At 31.7% G+C, this 14,406-nt stretch overlaps 2 protein-coding genes and 1 long non-coding RNA gene across 5 annotated transcripts; 1 reads left to right on the forward strand and 2 right to left on the reverse strand.

The window, feature by feature from the left end:
• Window positions 1–56: 56 nt before the first annotated feature.
• Window positions 57–7,691, reverse strand: LOC126888848 (uncharacterized). Of its 2 annotated transcripts, XM_050657276.1 has the most exons (6): window positions 7,204–7,691; window positions 6,732–6,973; window positions 6,470–6,667; window positions 4,873–5,082; window positions 4,635–4,706; window positions 57–453 (listed from the first exon to the last, which is right to left on the reverse strand). In XM_050657276.1, the coding sequence occupies exons 2-6, from the start codon at window positions 6,945–6,947 to the stop codon at window positions 106–108; spliced, it is 1,044 nt and encodes a 347-aa protein (XP_050513233.1). In that variant the 5' UTR covers window positions 6,948–6,973; window positions 7,204–7,691; the 3' UTR covers window positions 57–105. The 2 variants fall into 2 exon arrangements, with proteins under 2 accessions (XP_050513233.1, XP_050513232.1); XM_050657275.1 differs by lacking the exon at window positions 7,204–7,691 and having other exon boundaries at window positions 6,732–7,177.
• Window positions 7,692–8,010: 319 nt separating this feature from the next.
• On the reverse strand, window positions 8,011–11,471 carry LOC126888849 (putative nuclease HARBI1). 2 transcript variants are annotated; one of them, XM_050657278.1, is made up of 4 exons: window positions 11,017–11,471; window positions 9,826–9,977; window positions 9,201–9,506; window positions 8,011–8,565 (listed from the first exon to the last, which is right to left on the reverse strand). In XM_050657278.1, the coding sequence occupies exons 1-4, from the start codon at window positions 11,114–11,116 to the stop codon at window positions 8,044–8,046; spliced, it is 1,080 nt and encodes a 359-aa protein (XP_050513235.1). In that variant the 5' UTR covers window positions 11,117–11,471; the 3' UTR covers window positions 8,011–8,043. The 2 variants fall into 2 exon arrangements, with proteins under 2 accessions (XP_050513235.1, XP_050513236.1); XM_050657279.1 differs by lacking the exon at window positions 11,017–11,471 and adding an exon at window positions 10,058–10,165.
• A 53-nt stretch (window positions 11,472–11,524) lies between these two features.
• LOC126888855 (uncharacterized) lies at window positions 11,525–13,649 on the forward strand. The gene is made up of 2 exons (XR_007699679.1): window positions 11,525–11,916; window positions 12,492–13,649. It is a non-coding gene; the product is annotated as an uncharacterized LOC126888855 (long non-coding RNA).
• The last annotated feature ends 757 nt before the right edge of the window (window positions 13,650–14,406 follow it).

Consider the following 14,406-nt stretch of genomic DNA (forward strand, 5'->3'; position numbering starts at 1 on the left):
CTGTTTTGGCAGCGAGAAGCCGTTAAAAATGTTTGGGATTGAGTTAAGGCATTTAGTCGCCCACACTTTGTACCAGTGTGTTTTTCTTGGCATTTTTTAGCATGCTTATAGAAATTTTTTTTTGTACACCCCAGAACAGTTTTCGCAAACAACAAAATCGTCAAAGTCTAATGCTTGGGCTTCCGTGGGCCTTCGAACAGCCACCACTTTTTTTTCTTCTCTAAACAAATGAAAATTTCCTTCCTTGCGTAAAGAATCCCATAAGGTTTTCCTTTCATTAGATACTTTTGGAAAAGATAAAATCTTTTTTACTCGACTTTCGTCAGCATGATTTCTTTCCAAATGTCTTGCAAAATGACTCACTTCTACGAAACAAATTGGACAGAAATTCTTTCTATCCCAAACTATGTTTTTTCTATGTGAAAGGGCAACAATGGAATTATTAGTTTCGATCTAAAAAAATTAAAAGTAAGACTGTAAAAAAGTACATTTTAAAACTAAATTTAAACAATTTAAATTAATTAAAAAATTACAAGGGACAGGCCCGCGCCAAACACACTTGGCGCCCTTGTGCATTAAATTACTGTGCGCCTTCACCTATTAGGCCAGGGTAGATCCTGTTTCGAGATAAAAAAAAATTTAACAGCATTATGCATACTTTATTTTGTAATTATTCGTTTAAGTACTTGAAGGGAAGTGGATCGGGAGGAAAAAAAAATTGAATGGGGGTTGGTGGGGGTGGTTTATAGGGGTGAAAAATTTGCCTTGCGATTTCCGGCTTAGGTTCGCAATTTTTCTAATAACATTGAACGTAAAAGTTGTAGATATTAAAAAAACAAACAACTTTTGTTCTATGTATTTTTCAACATAACCTCAAAATTTACGAGAAAAATGCCAAACACCACTTTTTCATGTTCTTCGGTGTAACTTTAACAAAAATTATTTAAATTTAACCAAATTCCGGGAAATATACCTTTTTGCATCTAATATTTTTTTTAATTTTTTTTAATGGCGGATATTGAACGGTTTCCGAGAAATTTCAATCGAAAAATTTGGTAGCTCAAATTGAGCTTTTTAACTTTTGTAGGTGGGCATTACCTTCGTTGAAATGTGTAATTTCGAATGAAAAAAAAGGTCACCTTAAGAAAGAATTTTTTCGAAAATCGCAAAAAAACCGAAAAAACCGGTTTTTAGGTTATAGAATTTAAGTGATCGTTATAATTTTGAAGTTATTTACTTAAATTTCGGTTCAAACTTTGTAAAACATGTTAACATAGTTATTTATAAACAGTTTTCAATTATTTAAACACGATCAGTTAATAAAACTATTGTTTTAACAATATTTTTGCATACAATTTTTTTGCAAAATTGACATGTTTGCTTGGAAAATTTTTTTTTGTATTTAAAAAAACAAATCGAAAGTATTACATATATGCAATTTTATGAAAAAGGCGATAGCTTTTGAGTAAAAATTCTTTGAAAATTTTAAAAAGTGGTAGACTAGTATAACTCTAGGTTTTTATGTGTTCAGGACCGTAGAAATAAAAAAGAACGTAATTTTAATTTTTTTTATTCAAAATTTTGTACAGATGTTTTAATTACAAAATTAAAAATGAAAACTTGTTACACGTGCACTTTACAAAAAAAAATTTGATCAATTTATTTGTGCCTACTTCTTTTTGGAACTGGTTCATTAAAATTTTCAACGAATTTTTACTCAAAATCTATCGCCTTTTTCATAAAATTGCATAGAGTACTTTCGATTTGTTTTTTTTTAAATACAAAAAAAAAATTCCAAGCAAAAATGTCAATTTTGCAAAAAAAATTTTATGCAAAAATATTGTTTAAACAATAGTTTTATTAACTGAACGTGTTTAAATAATTGAAAACTGTTTATAAATAATAACTTAAAGTTATTATAAATAATGTTAACAAATATGTTTTACAAAGTTTGAACCGAAATTTAAATAAATAACTTCAAAATTATAACGATCACTGAAATTCTATAACCTAAAAACCGTTTTTTTCGGATTTTTGCGATTTCCAAAAAAATTCTCTCTTAAGGTGCCCTTTTTTTTCATTTGAAAGTACACGTTTCATCGAAGATAATGCCTACCTACAAAAGTCAAAAACCTCAATTTGAGCTACCAAATTTTTCGATTGAATGTATAGTGTCATTTTATGAAAAAGTGAAATTTCTCGGAAACCGTTCGATATTCGCCATTAAAAAATTTTTAAAAAATATTAGATGCAAAAAGGTATATTTCCACCAAATTTGCTTAAATTTAAATAATTTTTGTTAAAGTTACACCGAAAAACATAAAAAAGTGGTTTTTGGCGTTTTTCTAGTAAATTTTGAGGTTATGTTGAAAAATGCATAGAACAAAAGTTGTTTGATTTTTTAATACCTACAACTTTTACGTTCAATATTATTAGAAAAAATGCGAACCTAAGCCGGAAATCGCAAGGCAAATTTTCCACCCCTATAAACCACCCCCACCGACCCCCATTCAAAATTTGTTTCTTACCGATCCACTTCCCCTCAAGTACTTAAACGAATAATTACAAAATAAAGTACGCATAATGCTGTTAAAATTTTTTTAGAATTTTGACTATTTTGAGAGGATCTACCTTGGCCTATATACCGCTTTTCACAAAATTTTAACTATGCACGTTTAAGAACGACAATCATAAATAACAGGTAAATGACGCTGGCCTATTGCTGGGCTCTGGGTTCATAATCCATAATCCGCCCTTCTGGCTAGTGGGAACAATGGTTAAGCATGCTGTCCTTGACTATTGAAGGAGGACAAAGATGTTTTCGTGCATAAACGTAAATTATGTATTTAACCGTTAACTACACGCGCTGGCGTATTTTGTACGCCAGATATAAGAATTCTACTGCACATATATTAAAAAATTTAATTTTTGACCTTGTTTATCTATCTAACCTGTCACTGGAATGTGATTTACAATTTGGTTTTAGTTTCGTTATAATCGGCGTTCTGAGAAGATCATAATTTACAGTTTGTTGGTGGACAATAATAGGTGGACAGTAATTTGTTGTTTCCGGTGGTGGTCAATATACACCACGATTATAATAATCTAAGTAGTAATATAAGTACATATTTTAATTGTTTTTTTTAGTCATTATGGCACAAAATATATTTTTCTTTATAAACAATACTTTTTCTCCTGTAAAAAAAGCACATTTAAAAAAAAATTATTAGTAATTTTATTTATCATGGAATCCAGTTATTCCATGATTTCAGTTATAAATCCCAATTGGCTTACTGAGAAGGAACTCCAAGTATTCACTGATGCCGAATAATGTTTATAACAAACAACTAACAATGTTACTAATAAACCAAGTATAAAAGTTATACTGAGAATAAATCAGGTATAGGCAAAATCACTACCAATAAACATGGAATAACTTAGGTATAGGTTATACTTGGTATAAGAATTTAGTCTAAGTTTATACCGACCCACACGCTTGTTTAAGTTTGGTATAACCTATTTTATGACTGTCAAAGTCATCAGAGACAAAAATATATTATTTTTTTGTATTTGTTTTGTGAGTAGATATATAGGTAATAAAAAAATGTATTTAAGAGGCAGCTAACGAGGAAGTTGATAATTTAATTAACATGATGAAAAATACACGAAAAAGGAAAACTTTCAAAGAAAGCATAAATTCGTTTTCAAAGAATGCAGAATAAAAATCTGGTTTCCTTAAGATGATGTGAGGTTTTTAGAAAAATTAATAGGTGATTCACTTACTGTGAACAAGCGAGGAGGAGGCTTGTCCTCCACTCTACAAGAATAATAATAAGGTCTTTATTTTCTATAAGATGTAGAAAATTTCTCACGATATTCTTCAAAATATGCTGAAATTAGCGTATTTACATTGCATTTATAAGTAAAATAAATCAATTTGTTTACTTTTTCTTGACTTTTCCATTTAATACAACGTTCTCTTTTATTTGAAGCCATTTTATGAAACACTCAAACTCAACATACAAAATCAACATACGAAATAACGATTTAGTAAAATATAGCAGACAATACAAAGTTCAAAAAATGACGGAATTTGGTTTGTCAGTTGTAAAGAAAAGTCAAAATTGACATATTTCACCCGTTTCATATCGTTGTTTTATGCATTTGTGTAGAAGATTGCGCCGTTGCCAAACTATTATTTCGGAATAAAGTGGGAATACTTATAACTAACTTATACCGAGTTTATTGGTAACAAATTATTTTCGTATTATATCTACCTTATACTTAGGATAACTATTCTAAATATAAATACGGAATAACCTTAGAATACGAGTGTTTTATTAGTAAGGCAGTAAATGTATTTCTTCAAAAAAAATAAACAAATCCGCTGTTTTTAAGTGTATTTTCTTGTGGCGTATAAAGTACGCCACGCGTGTAGTTATGTTATAACTTGATGCGCGTGTAGTTAAAGGTTAAGATAGTTTTTGCGCTTTTTGTTATTTAGCCAAAAACCCGGAGCGCCTTTTCATAAATATATATCACTTATATATTATATCACGTATGGACAGAGCGGCCCTGACAAGGGATTCCCAATGACTGCTAATAATTATTAACCTATTAATTCTTTAACTTACGTTAGAAATATGGGGCTTTTCCGAGGGTTCGTCCTTTGTTAAAGTTGATTCAGGGCAAGTTACGTTTATGGTCTAAAATTAATAACACACAATCAGTAATGTCTATAAATAAATAAAGAATTACATTGAGCAATATCTTTTAAAATAAGTATCTACTTGTCATTTTGTATTTTACTTAAAATAAGGATTTATCCAATACTTTTTTGAACTGATTAAATATGTCGTATTAAAAAATTACCTTAAAAATTGGAATAATAGTTTCCTCTTCCCCTCCCTCAGACTCTATTTCCGTTTCGGGTACATATGAGGATGTGTCACGTGACTCGCTAAAGTCTTCATTGTCTTCATAGTCTCTATGGTCAGTATTTAGATTCGTGTCAATTTTGGTCAAAATTGGATAGCAATCAAAATTTACAGCTTTTAATGGAGTGTAAGTTTTTTCTTCCAGCTAAAGCAATATTTAATAATTAACACCAAAATAAGACTTTTTTAAGATATTACGTTTTATAAAATAGAGCAAATAAGTAGTATGAAGGTGCAATAATATGTCGATAGGCGACTTAAACCATATTATATTTTTCGACTGCCCTAAATATACACTTGAAACATTGGAACTAATGACGGAATTAAATAATATAAAATTTCCTCTTCCAGTAAATATTTCAGCACTCCTTGCTTCATTTGATAAAAGAGTCTATGACATATTAGTTCATTTTGTGATTAGGACGAAAGTAGACATTTGATCTTTCTTACGTCATAGTTTGTGGCAAATAGACTTTGTCTGATGCCAAAAAAACAAACACACACACACACACACACACACACACACACACACACACACACACACACACACACACACACACACACACACACACACACACACACACACACACACACACACACACACACACACACACACACACACACACACACACACACACACACACACACACACACACACACACACACACACACACACACACACACACACACACACACACACACACACACACACACACACACACACACACACACACACACACACACACACACACACACACACACACACACACACACACACACACACACACACACACACACACACACACACACACACACACACACACACACACACACACACACACACACACACACACACACACACACACACACACACACACACACACACACACACACACACACACACACACACACACACACACACACACACACACACACACACACACACACACACACACACACACACACACACACACACACACACACACACACACACACACACACACACACACACACACACACACACACACACACACACACACACACACACACACACACACACACACACACACACACACACACACACACACACACACACACACACACACACACACACACACACACACACACACACACACACACACACACACACACACACACACACACACACACACACACACACACACACACACACACACACACACACACACACACACACACACACACACACACACACACACACACACACACACACACACACACACACACACACACACACACACACACACACACACACACACACACACACACACACACACACACACACACACACACACACACACACACACACACACACACACACACACACACACACACACACACACACACACACACACACACACACACACACACACACACACACACACACACACACACACACACACACACACACACACACGCACGCACCACACACACACAAGTAGTATGAAAATAAACAAGTTTTTGTTAAATATTTTGTTTAAAACAATTTTTACCTTGTCGTACTCAGGCGATTTTGATGCTTTTTCCTCTAAATCATTTTCTTGAAATTCATATAAATCCAAGGTTTTGTTTAAAGGTTGTGAGTCGTTATCAATGTTATCATTAAGTTTAACATCTGGTTCCAGTAAAATATTTGCTTTGGGTTTTAAATGGTCCTGTTTTTTTTCTTTATCATACTTATTAAATGGAGTCTAAAAATTAAAATAGTTTTCTTGGTGTATACTTTAATTTACACTAAATGAGATCAAGACTTACCTCTACGTTATTTTTACTTTCAGATAATGTTGATTCATCTATTTTATTTTCTTGACATTCAAAAAAAAAGGGAGTTGTTATAGTTTGCAAGTAGTTATCAATTTTTTCTTTAAGGTTAACGTTCGATAAGATCTTTACATTGGGCTCTAAAAGCTCAGTTTTTTTCTTCGCATTTTGTTTCGTTTTGCTAGGCGGCCCAAAATAAGATTTCCCCATCTTATTTGCATTTGAATAATCTTTTTCTAAAAATTTAAGAAATAAATAAGAATAGAATAAAAAATTATTTATTCCACCAACAATTGCCAATAAAAAAACATAATTTATAAAAGCGCTCCGAAGTTTATAATAAAATGGCATTTTTTAATTTATTAATTCATTTATAATAAATATTTTGTAAAAACTTTAAATAATTAGACGTGTGTAAGTAATATTAACTACTTTGCATAAATTAAAAAACACTTGAGGTACTTACTTTTATTATTTTCGTCCAACGCGAGTTCCAAAATTTTTTTTATCTATTTTCCATAGGTACCTAATATTTATCCTTGCGCCTAAAATCACTATTTTACGTCCGCCCTTACTATTCACAAGAATTAAAATAACCGCTGAAACAAAACTGTTAAATTCGAGGTGAAATATACAAACCGGGGAAGTACCTAAAATATTCGGCAAACAATACGAGACCCAGCGTTGTGGCAACATCGCTGGGTCTCATATTGTTTGCTGAGTGTGCCATGTATAACTGGCGGGACTCGCATGTCCTTTTGACTTGTAAGTGGGACTCGCACGGTATGCTCCGTATAGATTTTTTAAACTAAAAGATTTTTCTTACCCCTCTCTGGGGCCCATAAAAGTTCATATTATATTCTTTATTTTTCTATAATAAAAATCTAATTATACACTTTGGTTATGGTGGGTCTCGGGTGGTCTGCTGGATATATCGGGACTCGCATGGTGCGTTGCTCGCGTATATATATATATATATATATATAGAAGTATGCGATATGTCAGTTTTTTATTAGACTGGAGCAAGTGTATAGATATCAGAGATACTCTTTGAAATGAGAGAACCACAAATATATAAATTACAAGATAAGGTTTTTATTTTTTATATAATACAAAAATCATCAAATGCAGAAGAAGAAAGGGAAGAGCTAAAATGAAATGAGCGGTTATGCTTCTTGAGAAATTTGCAAGTGATTGTTTTTTGTAGACAGAGTCAAATCCAGAAAGTTTTATTGAATAGTTCAAATCTAACATACAAATAAAATCCAAAATATTGTAGGTAAATAATTTGTTTATTAAAACAATATCAATTCAACAATGTATTTGCAACTCTATTTCTAACTACAGCAGCTTCCACATTTTCTTCTTCCTCATCACTATCTTGTTGCATATAATTGTGATTTTGCATGTTGAGTTGTTCATTGTCTCCATCTGCTTCAAAATTATCCTCCAATGCAATATTGTGTAGAACACATGCAGCTCGAATAAAATGTACTATAAAACGTATGTTTCTCAACTTTACATGGTAAAGTTGACGAAACTTTTGTTTTACAATACCAAAACAGTGTTCTATAACGTAACGATTTTTAGACAATTTTACATTATAATTCTGTTGCTGCCTTGTAAGGTTACCCCTATTTTTATAAGGGGTAAGCAAATTATTCCTTAATGGATATCCACTATCCCCTAAAAGAAAATACTGCTGACATTTTCTTTCTAAATTGGCATTTAGAGGAGAATTTCTGAAAACACGACTATCATGCACGGATCCAGGATAACCCAAAAATAAATCTATTATCTTTTTTTTGTGGTCGCATACAGCTTGCATCTGAAATAAAAGCAAATAATTAATTTTTGACTTTAGATTGTTATGATATAGGATAGTGTTGCTACAAATCATAGGCTAAAAAAATATTTAGCTACTACATTGTCATCTTATGACGTCTTTTGTTAGACAGTACGTAAATCGTTCTGCTGGACATAGGGAATAATATGTCCAATGTCCCATATATCAATGTATATTATACAGTGAGATAATTGTGGTATCTGCACTAACCTGTGTTAGTTAAGCTTCTGTTCGAGTAAGAGTTTAGGTGCAATAGAGCTGTTAGAACTAATAGAATGAGTGAGTTTGGAAGCAATATTGTCCATAAATAAATCAAAAACAAAGTTTATGATTAATGAGTTAATAATTTTACTTTCATTTTTAAAATATTTTTTATTTAAAATCTAATTTTAACATTAAACCGACACAGATTTCCCATTCCTACAAATCAACTTTTTCCAGAGAGTAGAAAAAAAGTTCCATTTAAGTAATTTGAGATCAATTATTGACTTAAAAATTAATGAAAAAAATTATTAGGTTAATTCCTCGTAAAATTGCTTAAATTGAATGTTTTTCTACTTCTTAAAAAGGTTGATTTGTATCTATATAAATATGTATATGTATAACTAAATACATACCTGAACAGAATAAAATCCTTTACGGTTGATATACGAATCAGGATCATTGTCAGGTCTATCAATTTTTATATGACAGCCATCAATTGCTCCTATAACATTCGGAAATCCTTTATTTGCAAAATGTTGTTGGCTGACATGTTTTTCAGCTGCTGTTGGCCATTTTATAATCTCTGGAGATAGGTTACTCAAGAACATGGTCAATCTATATAAAATTCTATTGACAGAACTAACTGTTACATCAAAACGATCTCCTACATCTCGAAAACTTGATGTTTGATGCCCCGCATACCATAAAAATATAAGTACCTAAAATTTAATTAGTTTTAATAAGCAATTTTAACATGAAAGTTAGGTATCATCGGTGATGTGACAATACCTCCCATCTGCTTTTTCATGAATTTTGTAAGAGAGTTACTTGTTTTGTAGTAAATTCAACTTTTTATTTAAAAAAACATGTTAAAACTTACATATGAAAACAGGAAATGACCCTAAAAAAAGTTTGAAATCTTTCTTAAAAAATTCATGAAAAAGCAGATAGGAGGTATTGTCACATCAGGGATGGTGGATGGTATACTCCCATCTTATTATTTTTTCTTTTATAAATTTTACAAAATTTTAAGCTTACTTGGTGTAATCCTGGTATTTTTCCAAAGGGTCCAGTGTTATTATGGTAGTAGGTGCTCCTTTCGAATCTGTCTGAAATGTCATTGACCACATTCCTGGACAGGCGAAAATGTTCAAAAAATTCTTGGTCAGAATAACTTGGTACAGTGTCTTCTAAAATGAATAGATTATCTATTAATATTATATAATTTATTAATATCTAATTAATTACAGTCAGAAAAATTAAAGAATACCCATGAACGAACATATAAAACAAGCTATATTTTCCTGTCACCATGTCACAAAAAAAATTGTCCAGTGCAAGTATATGTAACAATAATTATTAGTACATGTATTTGCGATGGCCAATTTTTTGTGTGACACGGTGACAGGAAAACACAGCATGTTTTATATGTTCGTTCATGGGTAGTGTGACCAACTCCAATTCAGTCGAATTCAGGACAAGGCTAAAAAAAATACCTAAAATCCGGGACATTCCCATGAAAATCGGGCCATTTTTTTTAAATATAGAACATAAATCGTTTTATTGATTATTTATCATTTTTATGTTGAAAAAAAATTATGGAATGGGTTGTAAATGATAATACCACTTTTGTTAGTTTTTGACGTTTGGGATTCCAATCCAGAAAAATCATTCTCAAAGAAGGAAAAATTAGATAATCACCTGATGTTGGACTTCAATGTAAATAGAACCTTGGATTAATATAAAAATATAATTATCATAATTACATTGTCATGTTTTTAAATCATCTTTCCAGATGACGATAATTAAAATACAGAAACAGAAAAAATCCAGAGTTTGAGTTTTCATACAACTATAATACCATGAAATAATAATACCATGAAATAAAATGCATGAGTTTTTGATGTGGTATTAGTTTTACACTTTACACTAGACTACTAGATGGTTTAGGTGGACTATTAGAAATTGTTGACTTTTTTTCGTCCCACCAATTCAGTTTGATGTGAATTCTTAAAAGAATGATGTGTTCAAAATTTGAAAATAGAATTTTACCAAACCCTTGAAAATTCGGATGACCCGGAAGCCTTGTCAGGGACACGACTTCGTAATTCGGGCCATGTCCCGGATTTTTCGGGCTAGTTGGTCACACTATTCATGGGTATTCTTTCATTTTTCCTACTGTATTAAATATTATATCGTTTGCTGTATTAGTAAATCATATTTACTTACCTAAATAATTTTCATTTCTAACATGCTCATTAAACATCACATCAAAATCTTCATCAGAATCGATATCTGACATGAAATCGCTGTCTTCAAAATCGTCCATTATTTTTATTTAACCGAAACACAAGATTCCAAGAAAAAAAAATAACATGGATTTGGATTGGCTTATTTTTCTATTGAGTCATCAGCTGATTGCACTTGCAGTGACGAGTGACCGACCAGTGAGAATTTATGTATAAAAATGAAAACAATCTTAACTGCGCAAGTCAGTACAAATAGTTTCTGGTTGAAGGCATGTATCAAAAGGATCGTTCAATTACCGATTCCGAAACGTTACATGGATCGCTTGGAACAACACGGTGTACGATACGAATCATCGTTCATGTTCGCTTGGAACGCATTTTTTATAATGCGCATGACGAGGGCCGTGCGAAGGACGGTTTTCATGTCACTTGGAACGAACCTATAAGGTACCTACATGACAAAGTTTTTATTTAAAATATTGCATATAATTAAGTTAATAAGTATATTTTGAATTTCATTTACATTTATATAGATAATCTACCAAGCGAATTGAGGTTTTTCATTTACTGTCTTAAACTCAATGATGTATAAGTTGTATATGATGTATAAGTAGTATAGGTACAATATATATACTTTTCAAATTGCCCGCCAAATCCAGAGAACTGTCAATTGTCTAGAAGCTCCGAAGCAAAGTATTTGGTTTTCTCTAGACGCGTCTTGGGAGTGTCAATAAGAATGGCGGCGTGAGTTTTCTAATTATATAATTAAAATAAGTTATTTCCAGTTGCATAGTTCCATTATTGTTGTTGCAAGTTATAGAAAGTTGAGTGAATTAAAGTGACGGAATAATGAAACTGTAAGAAAAAGGATCTCACACCGGTATGTTTTTTATAATAGTTTTTTCAATATGGTGTCATAATTGTGGCAATTATAATATTATTCTCATTATGGATTGAATTTAAATTAAGTCATCGATTGGCTTTTATGTAGAATGTTGCAGTGTCTATCATGTATCCAGAAAAGATCTTTAATAACATTCTTAATATGGGGTTATGTTCATAAAAAATTTCCAGTTATGAAAACCTATTGCCAATTATATCATTACTTCTTGAAACCTGCTAAATTTTACTTCATAGACTTCATAATTCTTTTCCCATATCTAATATGTTCATATATTTTCACAGTACCTATTTCTTTATACCATACATGTACAACTTCTTTTGAAAAAACCTATTATTGTAAGTTTTCTTGTCTATTCGAATCAAGGCCATAGTTGTTAAAAGTCTGATCACAACCTATGGTTAAAATGTCAAGGTAGATAGGTTTTTTTTGGGTCAATGAAAGGTCGGTTTTTTGTAGTTCTTTTCTAAAAACCTTTCCTCATTAACTTCTCTCTTTTACTTCTTTTTCTGACATGTTTTATTAGGAATAAACTGGAAATATTTTGTTTTTAGCCATTCGGGAGAAATCTATTATTACCGCTGGTAAACCCTCTCTAACACCGAGAGCAGACACTTCCAAGATTCAGTCAACCAGGGAACAAGTCTAAGGATACAGTCCCATTTGTTTTGTTTTGGTTCATCATCCTGCATCCTCCGAGGGACAGGTTCATTAGCTATTGGGCAGTTGCACCACTTCGGTGTTAACTTCGTACCACGGATTTGGTACCACACACCAAGGATCAGTGTTGGAACGCGTGAAAAGGGGTTTGTTTTGGGGGACAATTATTCATACTAGTTAAAGACTTATACTGTTTTTTTTTTGTAATATTCAGGACATTTAAGTTAGATACACATAAGTTCATAATTTAATTACACATAAATATTTTTTTCTTTCTCTACAAATTTAAGTACATTTTAGTTATAATAACCATGCCTAACAGTTAGTACTGTTCCCCCAAATTTATATAATTCTTGGTAGAAGTTTCGAGCTCGAAGATTCTCCCCATACATGTTCTTTCCCCTTGGTTCGTATTAATTTTAGACTTGTTTTCTCAGTTAATTTAAAAATAATATTAGTTCAATTCACCTAAATTTAAAATCATTCAACTTATTTCATAATTTTTCAATTTGTATTAGATTTTTGTAAATATTATTTAACGTTAACTATTAATTTTTTTATATTATATTTGAATAAATCCCTAGTACCCATCCCCTCAGGAAGGTACTAGTTTTACTTGCGATTATTATTTAGAACCACTAGTCAGAAAAGGATCTTTTGTATCCAGTACTAAGTTGGTTCATTTAGGGACTTGTTACCCGTCAACACATTGAGAGTTGTAAAATATATATTATTTACATTAGGTATTTTCCTTATTCTATTATCAGGTAGTATTCAATTAGGGTGTACGTATTAAAATCGTACAAGTGTTATTTGGTGAAGGGTTCATACTAATCTAGGTGTAAGTTGTACTTTCTGTATTAGAGGTACCCTTATTCAGATTTTCTAACCTTATTAAGATTATTCTTAGATCACATTTGTGTGATAATTTTTTAATTGACTTTCACTAGTATCATTTTTTTGTCATGTTAGAGTCACAGACTAGTTACTTGTCTTAACTCGGAGATTGTGAACATCTAGTAGTTAAATTTAATAAATATATATTTATTGTGCATATTTTTTTTCTCATATTACTCCTCTATATTTGTACATTTAATATACTTTTATTACAAATTTAATATACTCTATAGCAGCGTAGAATACCTGGAAGAGGGTTAACCCAGTTATCCTTCTTCTGGCGCCCAAAAATTTATTCTATTTTCATTATATTATTATATTTACTCTATCTATTTTGTGAACATTGTCTTAATATCTTCTTTTCTAGCCATCATTGTCATTTCCTTTAATTTATTGTCCAGCCAGAAATAGCCGTGCAAATTGGCCGAATCCTTCCTTGAGTGTAAAGTGGCCATTCTCTTGCATATTGAGCTAGCTATTCAAGTTACATCTATCTATTCATAATTTTCATCTTCAGTCCTATATCAATTCTATACTCTTCGTCTTGGCATCTTTCCATACAAGTACTACTGCAAAGTAGTATTTTAGACTTCAGCTTCTTCAACGCAGAAGCCACATTGTTGTTCCTTTGGCTACATTAAGTAGATCTTCTTATTCCTACTTCTGTTGGAGTTTATCACTCTCTGTGCATTCACTCCAACAGAAAATCTCCTTCTATCTGGTTACAATACTATTAACGAGTATAAAATATACAACTATACATGCATAGTCACATAGCTATGTACATTCCTTCCGGACAGGGAGGTGCAATTGTTATTTTGACAGGGTATTTTTTAATATTAAAAATAAATATTCTAAAAAAGACAGTTTTTTTTGGTGTAATTTTCCAACTGCCAGGTGATTAAACAAATT

Source organism: Diabrotica virgifera, chromosome 7 (genome assembly GCF_917563875.1).
Source record: "Diabrotica virgifera virgifera chromosome 7, PGI_DIABVI_V3a".
Classification (NCBI taxonomy): Eukaryota; Metazoa; Arthropoda; class Insecta; order Coleoptera; family Chrysomelidae; genus Diabrotica; species Diabrotica virgifera.